This window comes from Psittacula echo (genome assembly GCF_963264785.1).
Source record: "Psittacula echo genome assembly, chromosome: 4".
NCBI lineage: Eukaryota > Metazoa > Chordata > Aves > Psittaciformes > Psittacidae > Psittacula > Psittacula echo.
The window spans coordinates 49,853,470-49,873,466 of record NC_137738.1 but is presented as its reverse complement, the minus strand read 5'-3'; the positions used below and the strand labels follow the sequence as shown (position 1 = coordinate 49,873,466).

The window sequence follows — 19,997 nt, the reverse complement described above, 5'->3', positions numbered from 1 at the left end:
ATCATGATGACTTTAGGCACCCAGACAGAGCCGATGAGAGGGGAGGCTGCAGTGCAGAGCTCGGAGTGTAGAGAGTGCCTGCACTGGTCTTGTGAGGGGAGGGTGCCCATTGGGCAGGGCTGCACCCGGTGCTCCCTGGTGGAGGTCCTCCTGCAGCAGGGGCTGAGCTGCGGGATGCTGTTAATAGGCTACAAGATGTCAGGGAAGCTGAGAGGAAGCAGGAATGCTTGCTTCAGGCCCAAACTGTGCAGGGGCCTCAAGTGTCCCCTGCAGCTCATGGAGAGGAGAAGAAGACTGTCAACCCACAAAGCTGGGAAACAGTAACAAAGAAAACCAACAAAAAATGGAGGAAGAGGACAATTAAAAGCAAGGGGCTTCCTCCTAAAGCTGTTGTCCCCACCCAGAACCACTTTGCTGTCCTGCAGGGGGGCTAAGGAGGAAACACACTCGCACCACACACAACTGGCTGACGCACTGGTAAAGAAGATCTCTACTGGTGCTGCCAGGAAAAGAGGTGGATCATAGTGGTAGGGAACTGTACTTTGAAAGGGACAGAAGCACTCATCTGTTGGCCTGACCAGGTCTCGAGGGAGGTGTGTTGCCTACCTGGGGCACGGATCAGGGATGTTGCTGAGAGGATGCCTGCTCTAGTGAGTCCCACGGACTATTACCCACTTCTACTGATCCATGTGGGTGCTAGTGATGTTGATAGCAATAGCCTGGAGAACATAAAGAAGGACTACAGAGCCTTGGGAGAGGTGGTTAGGGGCTCTGGAGCTCAGATTGTCTTTTCGTCAGTTCTCCAGGATACAGGGGAGGACCTTAAAAAAGGTTAGGAAAGCTAAGGCCCAGTTAGAATTGAACTTGGCTAGGGATGTTAAGGATAGCAGGAAGGGATTCTATAGGTACGTAGCGAATAAAAGACAGACTAGGGACAACGTAGGCCGCCTTTGGAAGATATTGGGAGAACTGGCTACCCTGGATTTGGAGAAGGCTGAGGTTTTTAATGACTTCTTTGCCTCGGTCTTCACTGGCAAAGGCTCTGACTGCACCATTCAAGTCTTGGAAGGAGGACGCAGGGACTGTGAGAATGAAGACCCTAGGCCCACTGTAGGAGAGGATCTGGTTCGAGACCATCTTAAAAACCTAAACGTGCACAAGTCCATGGGACCTGATGAAATCCATCAGCGGGTCCTGAAGGAGCTGGCGAATGAAGTTGCTAAGCCACTGGCCATCATATTTGAAAAATCATGGCAGTCAGGTGAAGTTCTCGACGACAGGAAAAAGGGAAATATAATGCTCATTTTCAAGAAGGGGAAAATGGATGACCCGGGGAATTACAGACCAGTCAGTCTCACCTCTGTGCCTGGCAAACTCTTGGAGCAGATTCTCCTGGAAGGCATGCTAAGGCACATGAAAAACAAGGAGGTGCTTGGTGACAGCCAGCATGGCTTCACTAAGGGGAAATCCTGCCTGACCAATTTGGTGGCCTTCTATGATGGGGCTATGGAACTGATGGACAGGGGCAGAGCAGTTGACGTCATCTACCTGGATTTGTGCAAAGTGTTCGACACTGTCCCACACGACATCCTTGTCTCTAAATTGGAGAGACATCAATTTGATGGGTGGACCACTCGGTGGATAAAGAACTGGCTGGATGGCTGCACGCAAATAGTCAATGGCTCAGTGTTCAGCTGGAAACCGGTAACGAGTGCTGTCCCTCAGGGATCGGTGTTGGGACCGGTCTTGCTCAACATCTTTGTCAGTGACATGGACAGTGGGATTGAGTGCGCCCTCAGCAAGTTTGCTGATGACACCAAGCTGTGTAGTTCGGTTGATACGCCGGAGGGAAGCGATGTCATCCAGAGGGACCTTGACACGCTTGTGAGGTGGGCTGATGCCAACCTTATGAAGTTTAACCATGCCAAGTGCAAGGTCCTACACCTGGGTCGGAGCAATCCCAGGCACAGCTACAGGTTGGGCAGAGAAGAGATTCAGAGCAGCCTTGTGGAGGACTTGGGGGTGTTGATCAATGAGAAAATGAACATGAGCTGGCTTCAGTGTGCGCTCACAGCCCAGAAAGCCAACCGTATCCTGGGCTGCATCAAGAGGAGCGTGACCAGCAGGTCGAAGGAGGTGATCCTGCCCCTCTGCTCTCCGGAGACCTCACTTGGAGTATTGTGTGCAGTTCTGGTGTCCTCAACATAAAAAGGACATGGAACTGTTGGAACAAGTCCAGAGAAGGGCCGCGAGGATGATCAGGGGAGTGAAGCACCTCCTGTATGGAGACAGGCTGAGAAAGTTGGGGCTGTTCAGCCTGGAGAAGAGAAGGCTGCGTGGAGACCTCATAGCAGCCTTCCAGTATCTGAAGGGGGCCTACAAGGATGCTGGGGAGGGACTATTCATCAGGACCTGTAGTGACAGGACAAGGGGTAACGGGTTCAAACTGAAACAGGGGAAGTTTAGATTGGATCTAAGGAAGAAATTCTTTACTGTGAGGGTGGTGAGGCACTGGGATGGGTTGCCCAGGGAGGTTGTGAATGCTCTGTCCTTGGCGGTGTTCAAGGCCAGGTTGGATGTGGCCTTGGGTGGCATGGTTTAGTGTGAGGTGTCCCTGCCCATGGCAGTGTGGTTGGAACTGGATGATCTTAAGTTCCTTTTCAACCCTAACTATTCTATGATTAAAAAAAAGATTTATTAAGTATATCGTGTAGGACTTACATGACTCACTATTCTAAGTATTTAAGCAGAATTACTGGAATATCTTCTCATTAAATTGGTCTGTAATTGTATTTGAAATTACCTACGTATTATAAAGTCAGCTTGTGAAATGCCTTGAAAACAATTTCAGTTGTTGCCTATTGCAGTTTTTGCTACAGATATATAAAAAAAAGTATTAAGGAAAACTCAGAATAGCACAATATTCCACAGTGTCGTGGTTTAAGCCAGTCAGCAAGTCAGCCACGCAGTTTCTACTCCCCACCCCCCCGAGGGATGGGGAGGAGAACTGAAAGAATGTAACTCCCACGGGTTGAGATAAGAACAGTCCAGTAACTAAGGTATAACACAAATCACTACTGCTACCACCAATAATAATAATGATAAGGGAAATAACAAGGGAAGAGAATACGATACCACCCGCCGGAAATGAGCCTGACAGAGAAGAGGACGTGCCCTTCCGGGAACTCCCAGTTACATCCTGGGCATGACGTGCTGCGGTATGGAATACCTCTTTGGCTAGTTTGGGTCAGGTGTCCTGTCCCTGCTTCCTCCCGCCTTCCCCCCCTTCCCTGGCAGAGCATGAGACTCACAAAGTCCTTGGTCAGGGTAAACATTCTGACCAGCAACTGAAAACATCGGCTTTATCAGTATTATTCCCAGGCCAAAAGTCAAAACCACAGCACTGCACCAGCTACTAAGAAGGAGAAAAACTGACTGCTGCTGCTGAACCCAGGACACACAGCAATTGAATAATTACATACAACCAGAATCTGTAAAACTTGACTATTTTTAGGTTAGATCACACTTGGGGCTTATGTCTTTCTGTGTGACAATGGTTGTTTAATTAGTGCATGTTTAATCAATGGAATGGATAGCTATGCACAAGATATGCTGACCTGAAAGCCCTATTAATTTTTCTCTGACAAAATGTTCTGATTAGTTTTTGAAGAAATGCAGCTCTCAGTGAAAGTAATATTGCTTTCAAGAATATTGTATTTGCACTTTTAATAATTAAATACAATTGCAATAAAACCCAATATGGATCTAGTGTCTAACAAATCAGAAAGATCCAAATCAATAAGAATCTGAAGTAACAAGCTTTCCTACCATCAAACGAGTTCTGCAACTAACATTACGATATATCAAGAAATACCTGAAAAAATGTATAGAGCTTTTTCTTACATACTTTTGTATGAAAAATCCATTATGACATCCCCCTAAATGCATGTATTTCCATTTTGACCTCCACTTACATATCCCAAGCTTACAACTTCCTTGGCAACTTCTCTACTCATGTTCAGTGTATGAGTTCTGTTTTCACAGGTATCAGTATTCTTATGTCATTAGGCTGGGGGGAGTTCTCTTCCCCTTTTTGAAGGCAGAATGTCTCTGTTTCTGAAAGAAGGCAAGTAAGATTGTTACCTGCTACTATTTTTCTGGGTAGTGTGGGATGTAACTGAGAACATCTATATGAATATAGAAATCAACATCTTGGTTACTGTTGTTTTATGTTATCCAAATTATACAAAGCCAAAACTAATAGGAATTTCTGTTAAGCAAGCATGCTGGCACATGGCAGCAATCTAAACTGAAAACAGCACCAAAAATGCATTGCTCAAAAGTGAAAAAGGACATAGTGAGAAGTATGATTTGTTACTTGAAGCTCATAGTACATCCTAACTCAATGAACTCAGAAGAACCACTTATACACTGAGAGGCATTTGAACTTGCACTGTGCTGTCCAAACCTCATCTGTTTTGGCATGCGAGTATTTTCTCTCTGAACCACAGAAACCAGGATGCTTTTTGGAAGATGTTTAAAAACCGCTGATATTTCAGTATCAGTATGAGGAGCCAGATAATCGTGGCACTCATCTGGAAACCCTGGAGACTATTTGTACTAATCCTTGCTTTTTGAGGTTTTGTGACTTCTAGAATTCCAGTTCTCATAACCGACTTGCTCACTTTAAGCAGTTTTGAAGTTTATGTCTGAGTGCCAAATATCATACAGAGAATAAACAACTTTATTTTATAACAGAATTACAGAAAGCAAAATATCACTTAATACAACTTCAAGCTGCTATAAATCTAATTTGGCATTTTAACTATACACAGAGTTGACAGGGAAAAAAACAAAAAAAAAAAAAAAAACAAACAAAAAAAAACAACCAAACAAACAAAACCCCACAACCCAAAACAAAACCAAACCAAACAACCCCCCTCCAAGGACAACATAAAAATAAAACCCAAAATAATTAACAGGTTTTCTCAATGGCAGTCTCAAACGATGGTACTGTCTTATTGGTTTATGGATGGAGCCCATTGTATGCTTTTACTCAGTATCCTAAAAACCTTCATTAACCATTAGACATAGCATCTGAAATGTATACCTTCTCTATAGCAGAAATGTCAGTTCTAATATGGAGACAGCGAGGTTTAATAGAAAGCAAGCATTCTACACATGTATTCAAATAATGGAAGTGCTGAAGTTGGGACACAGTAAGAAAAAAGCACTAAGGTTTTAAGCTGCCTAGATCATCTCTTGTTGGAAAAAAGAAAAAGATTTTGTCTTCCTTCTTTCCTTATCTGGAATGCTGCAGACAGCAAAATGGCTGCAAAAAGTTGAGCATTGGCACCAAAGTGCAAAAAGAACACAGTGCTCAGTCAGAAGAAATGTGTCTGCAACTCCTTCTCCTCTACAGATTACCACACCATCTCTGTTCCACAGAGAAAACCTTAGAACAGAAAGAGTTACAGAGATATCAGTATAAAATTTATCCAAAGAAATATATTTTTTTCAAATTTTAGGAAATGTTGTATTTTTATAAAAATCTTTGTTATTTGATACCATACATTTACCTGAATAATCTGAAAGAAAAAAAAATCTGTAAATTACTCCAGTAAAAGATTTCACTTGAAGTATTTGGAAAAAAACCCAAAACTATCTAAACTAGTAAAGATCCCTCTTCCTGCACAATTACCACCTGCTCCAGTGAACAATGCTTGCCAGACTTCTTTGTTCACTTTCATATAATTAAGAATCAGCTTCAAAAATGCAAGTATTTGTGCAAAAGAAGATCATACCCTATAAAACTTCATTTAAAAAAATAATCTAAGATTGTTAAGAAGTGGTTATAAAAATAAACAAGAAAGATTTTAAGGGAATATAGACCAAAGATGTTAAAATGGAGTTTGGTATTGGCATTTAAGTCTTGAGCATCTGGTCATCATTGCTAGGCTTGGTGAATTCAGTAGGGTAGTGGTGACTTGGAATGGTTACAGTTCTTCATGGTCATGATCACGGACAGTATCATTTTTACTTCTGGAAGAAAAAGGAGGGGGAATATTACGTAAGCATTTGTAACAGATACTATGTGAATGTTGCGTTATCTGAATCAAAAAGTCATTGTTTCCACATAGGTTATTTGGGAAGAAGGTTATTTCATAAAAAAAATGGTTGGGGGGGGCTTCAGTTAATGCAACACGAGATAAACAGTAATTCAGTTTCAGTGCGTTTCTTGCTTTACTGTATTTTTTTCCCCTCACCAGAATTGTCCTGGTATTTTAATAGTTCCCTATTGCACAATTTACACAAAATTTTAATCCGCAATCTAGTGCATACATAAAAAATTAAGATATTTGTTCAACTAATAATCCCTCAGAATCAGGGGGCAGTATCTTTCACTTTTATTAGAGAAAATGAGTCTACAAAAACAATACTGCTGTAATCATTGGGGCAGAGCTTAGAAACAACTAATCAAAGTTCATAGTATGACTTCATTGCCTAAACACAATTGTCCAGAGCTGTTTCTGCAATCCCACCTGCCCTTCAGTTGCCGCTACAGGAGGGCATACAAGTCTTGCTGGTCCAAGACACAGAGACATTCAAGGCACTTCAGGTGGCCTGTGTTTAGACAGATTTTCTTCCTTAGTAAGTGAAAGGCATCGTCAGTCTAACAAGTCACCAGGTCTCAAATAAAAGAGTAGCATGGAGAAATGTCTTCACTAGGTCTCTTTTACTCTCTCATAAGCATTTCAGACCAAGAGCTGTAAAGCAACTGGTAAACTCAGACATGAGCATCTGACACTCTCAGATACACTGCAAACACCTTTCTACAATACATATTTCTCAAAAAAAAGTCCCCAAAAAACCCTCCCAAAACACCCTCAGCAGATGGAAGGAATTCTTTTAATTTTTATTCCCCAAATAAAATTTTTACAAAGTAGTTAAACATTTGATGAAGGCACAGAATCAACTTTGCAGCTGGTCGCTAATGTAGGAATGTGGAGCAAACCTGCCAAGATGGTTTCTTCCTCCCATGACTCAGTGCCTTCAAGAAAGGTGTTGTTATGGGATATATATGGCATAGATTATGTTGGACACCTATTTGAAAGATACTCTTCTGGACTTAAGTAGCATGAAGAAACTGGCACATTCTGCACAAATAAAAAAGAAGAGGCAATCCCTACTCCCAAGACCTTTAAATTCACACTGATTAATTATAAATTGAGAATGTCATGAGATAGCACATATTACAACTGCAAATGCTTGCAAATCCGAATGATCACTTCTGGTGTTTTAGTGTATCTTTCTACCTTAGACTGTGCTATGTAAATGCTGAAACTGTGAGAAGGATGGCTCAAGTGCGCACATTTTGATGTTGCTGTGTATCAAGGGACCAGTGGAACAACCCAAACCACAGGCAAAAAAACCTGCTCTCCCCAATACCACACAACATACAAGTCTCTAACTGGTCATATACATGTCAACAGTTGGCAATGTGTATTAGCTCTCCTTTCCTCAGCCACACAGACCCTCCATTCATATCCAGCTGCTAAAAAAAGCCAACACACTTGTGGGTAGGTAAAATATACCTAGGCTTTAGCCTATGCCTTTCAGTTGAAAAAAAACCCCACATCTATGATCAATAACCAGAGTTCAAGAAGACTCAGATTCCTTGATAATGGTCACCTTTCATAGAGTAGGATTCAGAAAGTGTGCTTTATATCCTCTCAACCTGATGCTTGCCTCTTTTCTCCTCTGGATTGCAGAACTGATACTCAACAGTGAAATCATCAGCCCTTTGGAATCCTGGGCACAGGAATAAAACTGATCTTCTCAACATGAGAAATTACCAGGATAATGAACACATCCTCCTCTCTTTATAGTAGCTTACATAAAACTTGGAATCGAGTTAGTGTCTCTTTTTTCATATATTTGTGGCTCTTCATGAATAGTGCTCATGGTATCTAGAAGTCTCCTGAAGCTGCAGCTTGAAGTTTATGACAGGTAACACCCCTGCTCTTTTAGCTAAATACACAGACTCATCAGTAAAAACTGTTTCCCAATGAAGACTTAAAACATTGCTTTTTAAACTTTATTTATTTTTAAATCTCTCCCATTCTCATGTAATCCTTCCAAATGAACCCTTTTCCTTGAATCCAAGTCTACAATTAAAAAAACCACCAAGTCTGAAAAATCTGAAACTGCAGTTTCTTAACATCAACCAGTGTAAAAATCAAAGGAAATCTGATGCCCTATATTTTTCAGGCCTTTTATCACAGAACACAACAGAAAACTGATGCTGCATTTTAATATGTTCATTACATACATAAGCTTACCTGAAGTATTTGCTTTACTCTTCATCTTCCTCAGCAAGTTCAGTTTCTTTGTGCACCACCACTCTTGTGACAGACATGTCAGGGTGCTGTTCTTTGGCTTCTTTGATTGCCTGTGCCAGGGCCTGAAAATGTATTTGAAATATGTAACAGCAGCAGCAAAAGGGAGAGTAGCATAAGAAATTCTGGTTATAATGGTTGTAATTGTTCAGAATTCTAAATTCCTAACTTCAGAGGTCTCGGGCGTAAAAACAAATCAAAACCAAAAAACCCAACAAAAAACCAAACAAGCGAAAAATAAAACCATAAAAAACCCCAAACCAACCAACCCCCAAAACACAAAAGCCAACCAAAAAAAGCCGAACTACTAAGCTCAAAATTCACCAAAATTTCAAGGCAGTAACAAATAACTATAAACTATCCTGTAACTTTTCTAGCTTATCTATCATCTTAAGAGATGTACCAATATACAAAACTGGCAGTTGGATTAGATGATTGTTGTAGGTCCCTTTGAACTGATCCATGCTATGCTATATAAAGTTTTACAGTCAACCCCACAAGAGCGCCTCTGAAGCACAAGAGGCAAAAGAGCATTTGGGACCTTCTATTCTTTCCCCGATCTAAAACCTATTTCAGTGAGCTGTATTACTGTTGGAACACAACATGAGACAAAAAAGAAGACACTGGAAGGCATTCCAGAGCAACAGTAAGCTCACTGTTCACCTTAGTATTGACCACAACTGGAGGAAAACCTGAATGTACTAAAAGGAGCAACAAAAAGATAATGTAACAAAAAGGTTTATCTTGAAGGTTTATCTTGATTTTAAAAAGTGTCAATTTCCTGAGGCACAGCTGGTAAGTGGGAGAAGAAATTCCTAACTCTGAAAAGCGATTGGAAACACCAGAATTAGCCACCTTAACTATCATATGATAATGAATTTGAAGTCCTATTAAGGAAATATGTACAGAAGAACAGTGTCTATTTGGAACAATACTGATGCTTGCTGATGTATTAATCCTAACATTTTTTCATTAATTCACCTATGTCAAGCGTAATCCCTGTAGTACAGATGAGGATTGAAAAGAAAGCGAGTGTTGAGACTTAAGAATTAGTGTTTATAATCAAATGATAAACAACGAAAAAGCCTTAGATCTCTAATTGTTAAGTTACAACAATGCAAGCATTCATATTCAGAAAATTCAAATTAAAATATTATTTTTCTATTGAAAATTGCTTTAATGATGTAGAGAACTAAAAGACAAAAGAATAAACATCCAGCATGTAACTTGTGCATTTAAAGAATATCCACTTGTGCATATCCACTGAAGAAAAAGTGATAGATATTTCTTAAATCTGTTAAAAGCTGCTCACAGCTGCTTTCAACTTCAGTGATTGTACTTCATTACCCACTTATCTCACAACAAAGAGGGGCTTAGAGAACTGTCTGGTATATTAAAGATATTGTGTGACCTTTCCAGATGTTTGAAGTGCACTGAGCATGTGTAAGGCAAACAAGAGCCATGCCTGATGCTGAACAGCCCTGTCATTTAATTATGAGCTTCAAGAAGAGATTCAGCTTGTCAAGAGCCACTTTCTGGAGGCAAATCAAAATGTGAAATTAAATTCCCCGAGAGCTCTCAGTATATTACAATCAAGAAGTTAAATTAAATCCTATTATGTTGATTTGTGTAGCTTTCATGAAGTTAGAATTGAATTCACTGCAACTTTATGTAGAAGGTAGGCTTTTCCATTTGTATTAATCCAGTGACTGTGATCAACTTTGTTACTATAGTTTCTTTGATAAAAAACAATGAAGACTGTGTAGTCATCACTACGAAGAACATGTAGCTTCACTTTCTCAATTAATGTCTTGTGTACTGCTTAAATTCAGCCTTCTTATTTGGGCAGGTAGAATTGATTTTAACCTTAGTTTCTAAGACTTAGTAAAATACTGCTTTAGTACTGATAAAGGTAAAAGGTACTTACATAAGACTCCAGCAGATCAACAATTACTTTTGTCATACATAATTTTATAAATACAAGTCAAACCTTATCTTTGAAATTCAAACAGTTTATGGTTTTATGTATTTCAAAGCTTTCAGTCAAAATAAGTTCTGCATTCAGATGTTGCTTATACAATATTGTAGAGATTCCCATCTATTCAGATTAATGTATCAAAATAAGATTATTTTAGTAATGCTTTTCCTCCCAAATGGCAAAAGCAGTACTAAACAAGGCTGGTCTCTTCCAAAAAAAAAATCCCTTTTAAAATAGTAAAAAATCTATTCACATGATCTATGATGCAAGATTACAAATGCTGTTCTTCTTACAGTTATGTTCTAAAGGCTCTTTATTCACAAAACATGATTGTTTCAACAACTTTGCCACAATTAACAGCCTCAAGGTCTTTATATGCCCTCTTATTCAACTTCTGTACCTCACCCAATTTTCAGGTTCTGAAATACTGTGTAGATCTCACTGGACTACACAAAGCACACTGTAAATGATAACAGCCTACATGCTTACCTCATCATGGTCAATATCTGCATCTCCAGTAATGACAATGCGCTTTTCAATTCTTGTTTCTGATACCCCACCTTTTACCATCTACAGAAGGCACACAAAAAAAAAAAAGGGAAGAAAACATCCCTGTAATTATTCCATATTGCCACAAAGCACTCATTTCTACTGCACTGAAGCAAATATATTTCTGTGACTGAGTTACAATTAGTAGTATTATCGGTGCTAAAAAAATCCTTTCTTTTTTCAGTTACACAGTAAATCACATTCCAGCTACTGCTAAACTTGTTAATGAAAAAGCAATAGAGAATTCCTTCTGTTACTGAAGCCCAAGTTTGAACAGATCTAGATATGCAGACAATCTGGAATTCCAGCTTCTTCCACCATATAAATCTAGCAACCAGGAAATTCCGCTAGTCTTTCATTTGGTTTCAACAATGGGCCACTTCTCAGTCTCTGAAGAAACCTATGCCATTAAATAAAATGATGATCTGGTTTTCAGGTCTGCCACTCATTGACCTTAGTGAGACATTTTCAACATATTTCACAATGATGGAAACAATTTTGTGCTTTGTTTCTTACACTAAGGATCAAATTTTAGCTTACAGAAAAATTCTCACAGAAATAGCATTATATGCTGGTTTTTTTTCTTTTAATAAACTTGTATTACAGAGAAGAACAAACTAGTACTTAAGATACACTGACCATATTAGAAAAGGTCTAAGATGACTTTGTTAAGAACATCATTAGAGTACTAAAACTATTTTGGCAGGTTCAATAATGAACCGTTTGGATATAAAATACAAAGTCAGATTAGAAAATTCAGTCTGTTGAATTGGTGATAAGCAGTCAGTAAGAAAAGATAAGGATCTGCTGCATTATGGCAATCCCAGTCATTTTTTAGTATAAAACTAAACGAGAACTATTTTTTTTTAATAGTTCCTTCCAAAAAGCAGCATTATTTGACATCCAAGCTTGACCAGTAAAGGTACACTTCCCCCAAAAGGGAAGCAAGAGACTGAAAAGGACCTGTTGACTTGTCTGTATAAAATCCCAGACGCTTTGAGCTTACTTTATTTCATGTGATTTTATGTGACACCTTTCCAACATCACCTTTCCACTGTCATTCTGTGAATACAATTTTCAATCTTAAAAATATTTAAAATTGAATATATATTGAGTAAGCAGTGAATCACTGTTTCACTGTCTGACAATGTGAAAATTCTTGTCTTGGGGCGGGGGGGAAGCCCACCTTACATTTCTCTCTTCCCTTTTGCTTTACCCTAACAATGCTTTTTGTAATTTTCTTGGAAAACTATGTTAAGAATTCAAAGACAAGAGTTCAAAATTGTGCTGTTGTTGGGGCACATCTAAAATCTGATAAATATTTACATAAGTAATTACAATAACCGTCATCATCATCATCACCATCACAGTTTGTTAGCTCTAACATACTCTGGCATAAACGCTACACAAGACTGGAACAGATGTGATGTTCTATTAAGATTGAGCTTTTCTTCCCTTTTCAAGCATGGAATGCAGAGTATATAATTCAGCACCAAAATATGCTTGCAACTTAACCTAGTGGTATGATCTGTTTTTAAATATGCTCTAAACCTAGCAGGACAAGGATCAACACAAAGGCTGAGAAAACAGTTTCAGTTCATTCTAATAACTGATGCCATTAGCATTCTGCATTAGCAGAACTCCTGTGGACCTCAGGCAAATCAGTTACATTAACAAACATTCTGTAAGATATCAGTGACTGATGACAGGACTGGAACCACAAAAATTTAGGTGCGTACTCATCTGTCAAACACAGAAATAAGACCTATATTAAATACTAAAAAACCTAATCACATCTTTTTCCCTTTCCCTGCCCTGTTCCCAGATACTCCTGCTTGTGTATTAGGGCTCTTCTGTTAATAATCTTTGTACAGGAAGATTAACTCAACATATGCCTGGAATGACTCCAATCCATTTCAATTCAACTTTCTTTAATAAATTAGCAGAGTGTGCTTGTTTTGGCTTACTTCATGTAAGGCTTTATTTTGAGGGTTTGGTTGTTTGGTTTTTTTTTTTAGTTCAGAGAGATATTATTATATTTTACCTTTGTGATGTGTGTGGTTGTTGTAGTAGAAATTGACTCTGATGTAATTGTCTGTGCACTCAGCAGCACACCAGCATTGCCACCAGCACTGCCATCAAACTGTAAGGAGGAAAGAAAAAGAAAAAAAAAAAAAAAGGAAAGAAAAAAAGGTAATTTTGTTTTCACAAAAAGAAAAAACTGGTTTACTTATGAAACACATTCTTCAGTTCAGTCAGAACTGAAATCTAAATAGAAGCCATCCAAATTTACCAAGTCATATAATGCTGTTGTTACCGTTCATTCTTGCAGAAAATTTAGGAGCAAAGTTACAGGTTCCTTTCAGGAACAAGAAGGCATTTTAACAAAGTTTCCATAAACTACACATTTACAGACAGCAATAAAATTCTCATATTAAAAAAATCCCCAAACCCAACAAAACAACCACTTAGAACTTCAGAAGTAATACTGCGTCTACAAACAGTCCACTTACCTAAATCATAGCCAAAGTACAATTTTAGCTGCTAGAAAAAAAGTACAGGCTTTTGAAAAGCTTTTTTTGGACATTATCTATTCTGATCTATAAGTAACTGGAATAAAAACTAGCCTGCAAGCAATATAATAACCCAGCCACCATACCTGTGGAGATTCATATGTGATAGTTTTAGTTTCTGTCTGAACAATTGGAACTTCTTTAGTGGAGATTTCAGTTCTCTGTGTAGCATCTGAAATGGTTACCATCTCTGTTTTCACTACTGGAGGCTGTGGTGCAAGAAATAACCAATCAACTTAAAAGACAGAAGAAGGTTTGTAAAGTGGACCAAGAAAACACAACCAAAATTCAAAGAAATCATAACAGTAAGATAAATATTTGACTGTCTTCAGAATGAAAAAGCATGCAATAAGTAAGCAAAGTGAAATGAAGACTAATAAACCAGCCCTGTTACTTCTACACATCACGGTAGTAAATTCTAATGTCCTAGTAACCTTGGCAATGTTCTGTTTTAGCCTACAGTACATATCACAGAAGGCAACTGCTACAACCAAGCTGCAACACAGGTATAGAAAAATGTTTAAAAGTGCATCACTAGCAAAAAAAAATTAAAAATTTTAGTTTGCATAAAGAAGCTGATAGCTAGCTCAGATGGATAAGCTTCATACTAGACTTCGTTTGAAAACATACCTATCATTATTCCTTCACCGTAGATAAGGACTAGGAATTCCAAGTTTAACTTTTAAACATGTACTACTTCTGACAATTGGATTTTAAGCAGTCTATATTCAACGTAATAATTCTGGAAATCTAATGCTTCTATTTACAACAATCCTAAAAAGCCATTTTAACCAGTGGTGTTCTCTGCAGTATCACAAAGAAAGCATTAACCTGAGGCCTACAAGTCAGTGAACTTGTGACTTATTGGAGCAGATTTTCAATATATTTAAGAACTTGATTGATTTTGGATGCACGGGGCAGAAATCCCAGGGGAAAAAAAGTACTCCTTTTGTTCTCTCACACACATATGCACACACAGCAGCCCTTTCCCTTTTTTCTTCAAACTAGCTACAGTTTTAGAAAGCACGGACGCCTGCAACTTCACAAGATCTTATAAACCAATTCTTTCTCATCATTAATCAGAACACCTGTGTGTGTGCTAAAGACTACAAAAGAAATAAGGTAAGTAGTTTGGAAATTAAGTGTAAAGAAAAAAATAATTGCCACCATTACAACAACAAGCAAGTTGATAACCAGGAAAAACCCCACCCAGTTGTTGAAGAACTCAGCACAACATCATGCCAACTTTAGAAAGAAATGCATCCCCGTGCTTCATTTTTTTCCCCTTCTGCTTCTTTATACAGTTTTCTCAGTAACAAACCCTTCAACCTTGTTTAGCTTAAAACAACTGATTTTGAGATTGGAACCCATGCATGCTTCCCTAAGTATCTACTGCACCAGAAGACTTCATCATAAGATTGTGATATATGCCTCACCGCTTTACAATGTGGTGCTCTCACCTATGCGGTTTCTAACTGTACTTACTCTAGCCTATAAATCTGTGGCATTTTTTAAAAGGGAAAAAAAAAAAAAAAGGGGAGGAGGGGGGTGGCAAGAAGAGCAGTGAGTAATGAGGGGGAAAAAGGAACAAAAATTTTTGTCAGGTGTTTTCTAATTTCAATTGCTTTCCAATCACAATTATATGTCACAGACGTGTCAAAAACAATTGACAAATAGACAAGACGAGACTTAAAACATTGGAAACATGTAAGTAATACAGTATGTTTGTGCATATAAAATAAGGGGGAGGGAGGCATAAAAAGGAGATATCAGTCTTCGGAAGGTTTGCCTTACTGGTGGTTCTCACTCAGTTCTAGCAAAAAGTCAGAAACCATAACTGAAGGAGACAGAATTTCACTGCTCATCAATGGTTTCCCCTTCCAAATGATCTGAATCTTGTTGGATGCCTGAAGAGCTGGAAGAATAGGAGAAGAAGAAAGGCAGGTATATTTTCACCCCAAGAAATACCTCTGCTTAATCTAGTTGTCAAACTGTTCTACCATTTACCTCAGAGCAACAAATTATTTGTGGTGCAACATCAATGTCAACATGAGACATATCTCCATTGAGTTTGAGCTGCTCTTCCTCTTCACCTAAATCTTGCTTAATTTCCTCTGACAAAATCTTCTCCTCTGTAGCTATGGCAACTGCATTTTCCTGGACCAAATCTTCAGCTGTAACTTGTGTATGCTCAACTGGTAAATGTAGTTTACTGCTTTCTGGTGTGGCTTCCACGTGCTGTATTTTTTCTTCATGTTCTTTCCTCTTCATGTCTTCCTCTTCTTCCTGTTCTTCCCTGATGACTTCCTCAAGTGCCCTGTGATGTGGCTGGTATTCTCCCACCTCTTCATCCTCACTCTCACTACTACTGCTGCTGCTGCTACTATCTGATGGCAATGAGGAAGAGTCCTTTTTTGACAGATGCTCCACCTTACATGTTTCCCCAGCATCAGTGGCAACTTGCATTTTCCCTTTGTTGGTTTCATCTACGAGTATTACTTCTTGTATCCCAACCTCTGCCTGCTTCTTCTCCTCCACTATGTCAAGAGTCTCATGTGAACTCTGCACAAAAAACATGGATGAGGAAAAACAAAAGTAGGGTATATGAATAAATTAAAATGGTGGAAAAAAAAATTAGCTCATGGCTGTTTCGTGTCATGTAGGAGACAAAAGATGGTTGTGATGGTTAACTGAAAAAGGAAGGAAAGAAAGAATGAAGATGGATCGGAAGAATTAGAGCCAAATTTAACCATGGAAAAAAAAATCAGTAGAACCTTATCAGCATCGCTGCCTCCAGTACACGGCCCTTCTGCTCTGGAAGCATGCCTCTGTGAAACAAAAAAGCAATCAGAGGATAAAAATCAATGCATAACCCTTTTCAACAGTGCAATAGCCTCCAAGCAAGCTTTCAAGAATGTATATATGTGATACTAGACAGATACTGTGTATTCACTGCAAGGTTCACATAGAACTATGCTCATTTCCTTCTACTTCATTGAAATATTCCACTCAAAAGTAATAATTACAGATATTACTAACTGGCATAAGAATTTAATTATGAAAGACTGAAAATAAAAGCATGAATGCATTGGCCAGTGATCCTACTGAGGCAGCTATTTCTCTCAGTAAAATCAAGAATTAAGAATAAATAATAAGTAAAAAAAAAAACAAAACAAACCATCAACCCAAGCATATTTAGTGTTCTACTATCCATTTATCATCACACAAAATACAAGAATACTTTATTTAAGATTTTATTAGTTGTTCATCTTTGGTCTGTTACTTTATGAAAGCTAATAGATAGCAAGGAGGAAACTATTTAGGCTTGTATGTTATCAGAATAGCAGAAGCTGATTACTGAGCTGATCTCATTAGGATTCAGTTTGAAGCCAAAGTGATGAGATTAACGCAGTTATATTAGTATTTGCTCTGTAACAGAATGCTATGTGATAGTTACTCCAGAAAGCCCACGATAAATTATGCATTAGGTAGTATTTTTGATGCAATGTATGTTTAGTGAACAGTCTGCAGCAAAATTTGAGTTCAAATGAAAAATCAACACCATCTGTGACTTAATCCTAGTAAAGCACCTAACAAGTGTTAAGGCAGCACTCCTGGTGACACTTAACCAAGCACCAAGTGGTACTTCCTGAGTGCTGCAGATACAGAATTAAGCTCTCTAGCCGGATCTCTCTCCCCTCTAACACCAACCCAGAGTCTTGATAGTCAAGTGAGCTGCGGGCCCCTTTTCCGGCATTTTAATGCTTTGGGTCTGAGAGGAGGACGGGGGGAAGCACCTGGGGCGGCGGCGCGGCCGAGGCGGCAGTCTCTTCCCCCGCAGCGCCCTCTGCTGGCCCAACGCTGGCGGCGGCGAAGGGCCCTCTGGCGCCAGAGCAAAAGCCCTCCTTACTAAACAAAATGGACGTAATCTCCTCTTCTAGGCTCTAGACGAGTCAGAGAAGGGAAAGGAAAGAATTAAACAGTGACAGACGGAGCGGCAGCGACCTACAAAGGAAAGGTTTGGCAAGAGAGAAACGTAACAGAGCAAAGGATTCGGCTGGGAGAACACTGAAGGCGCACTACAGGGCAGAGAGTCCCAGGCAGTAGAAGAACAGACAGGACAAGAACGGTTATCACCACAGCACACAGTCGTACTCTAATACTGCATCTCTCCACCATGCAACTCACACCATAAACATTAAAAATATTAACACTTCCATGGGCTTATCAAACAGAACACTTAGCCAGTAATTCCATATTTACCAGTGGCATTTTGCTTTTTTAAAAATCCATTTTTAACAACCTTGTGGCTCAGAGCTTTAGGGTATTCAGCTACATATACTCTGAATAATACACACCCACAACACTGAAACGAGGTTTTCTTTATATGTTATATATATGGGTTTGGGGTTTTTTTGTTTGTTTTTCAAATGCTTACGTCACATAAGCAAATTTATTTCTGTTAAAAATCTGTTTTCAAAAAGCCTTCCCCATTCTACTGGGAAAGAGTGTTTACTCAAACACATGAAAAGGGTATGTTGCTCTAAAGCATAAATTATGTTCACCGTCTATTTTCTGTAGTATTACTAATCCATATAACAAAGCAAACTTTTAAAATTCATGTGAGTAAAAGCCTCTGAAAAGGCTAAAATTCTTTGTTCCAGTTTCCCCTCCACAAGGTCTTCTATTAAGTTAGAGGTAAAACCAGTTAAAATTAAAAGCCAGTAATGTAAAAAATAGCCAACATGGTTATAATGTACATCTTGACAACATTCAAGAAGATAAGATTTTTGTCTTAGAAAATGGTACTACAGAGAATCACAGCAGAAGCACATGCCAGAGAAAAGCCAAGGTGCCATGCAGACAACTGTGGTCCATGTGGACTCACAGTGAGTAGCAATGTAGAATCTGAACTGACATAAGTTACAACATGCTACTGTGCGTATCCTATAACACATATGGCATGCAGAAGAACAGAGAAGGAAAAGAAAAAGAACCCCTATATTTTTTTTCCCTACAATAAAGCTTAAAGTGTATTTCAAAGGTAGCTAAGAAGAGGTAACTTGAATGCAATTTACTAAATTCTGTTCTCCTGCCACATTCAAGATCCATCAGGGCAATGTGTTCCTCACCCCCACTTTCTTTGCCTAGTTTAACGTGTCCAATGTTCATTTATTAAGAGATTACACCAAAAGACAAAAATGTTCATGATACTCCTACTCTACTCTAGTACCTCATGTTTTCTAACCACTCAAAACAGTGAAAAAAAAGGGGTGGTGTGGGGGGAAATTATCAAAGTGGTATGTGGTCAGACAGCGTGCATTTCTTTCTCTCCCACACATACAAATACATATATAATTAAGAGAAGCACATACCACCCATCTTTTTGCATTTTACCACATTCAAATTTTTAGGTCTTATAATCTTTTAAAAAGAAAACCCCAATCATGCGATTTGTTTGATAACATAACCCCCATTCCCTGAGGAGGCATATACTAAAAATTATTAAAATGTATAGATAGAATTGGCACTTTTCATCAAATTACTGTAGTTGCAATACTGTATCACTCTGTGAAGATGTTTAAATTCCTGGCAAATTCCTTCTGGTACATAGTCATAAACACTTACATGAAATACTGTTTTACAAGCAGTGGGAAGGAGAGGATGGATTACAAGAACGTAAAATATTGTGGGCACCCATAACATAACATTTCATACATTTGTGACATACATATCAACATGTCACAAGTTCTCTTATAATTAAGTCACAGATGCTGTGCACTTGTGGGAGTACAGCAATACAGAAGTATAGTGGCACTAAGATGTACCCAAAATAACATTTCTCATATGCAAAAATACACTTATTTGCAAGTATTTTCACTGGAGTAAAAGAAGGAAAAAGAAAAAGAATATTAGCAGTGGTATCCCTGCTTTATTCTGGTATATTGTCTAGCTATCCTAAAAGACAGGAAACACAGTCCAGCAATAGGACTGAGCAATGTATTTTTGTCTACTAATGCCAGCAAGTTTATAAACCAGGGATAACAAAGCACTTGAACACAAACTTCTCTACATCCACCACAAATATTTCAAGCTGGAAATACTCTGTTTCACAAACCTCGTATCTATATATGTTACTGGAACAGTTTCACATTAATATACTTCTGTCCCAGTTCCTACGTGATAGAAAATAGTTCAAAGGTGATTAAAAAAGCAACATCACAATTGCCACTCATCATCACTATACACTGGTAGTTGCCCCCCACTGGTTATCTAGTGTTTTTCACCATATAGATGATAAAACAGCTTATGAGGAAGAAACCTCCCTCTTTTCCTGGATGAAAAGAGAGGTACAGAAGTGTGGAGATACTCACAACCAGGTTGCCTTTGAAATTAAGCTGCTTCTACAGCATTATTCGTTTGAATAATGATTACATAGTGTACAAGTAAAACAAAAGCTCTTGTGTGAAGTTGCCAAATAACTGCAATTACTGCCAT

The 19,997-nt window shown here is 38.7% G+C and overlaps 1 protein-coding gene across 1 annotated transcript in view; it reads right to left on the bottom strand.

The window, feature by feature from the left end:
• Nucleotides 1-7,957: 7,957 nt before the first annotated feature.
• The window catches only part of EPB41L2 (erythrocyte membrane protein band 4.1 like 2), a 60,248-nt gene continuing 48,208 nt past the window's right edge, over nucleotides 7,958-19,997 (bottom strand). Inside the window, exons 16-22 of the mRNA XM_080616149.1 lie at nucleotides 17,297-17,443; nucleotides 16,274-16,327; nucleotides 15,507-16,061; nucleotides 13,586-13,708; nucleotides 12,971-13,069; nucleotides 10,867-10,947; nucleotides 7,958-8,464 (exon numbers count right to left, since the gene is read on the bottom strand). Coding sequence (XP_080472275.1) covers nucleotides 8,357-8,464; nucleotides 10,867-10,947; nucleotides 12,971-13,069; nucleotides 13,586-13,708; nucleotides 15,507-16,061; nucleotides 16,274-16,327; nucleotides 17,297-17,443 — 1,167 coding nt within the window. The 3' untranslated portion in view covers nucleotides 7,958-8,356. The remainder of the gene's footprint in view (nucleotides 8,465-10,866; nucleotides 10,948-12,970; nucleotides 13,070-13,585; nucleotides 13,709-15,506; nucleotides 16,062-16,273; nucleotides 16,328-17,296; nucleotides 17,444-19,997) is intronic.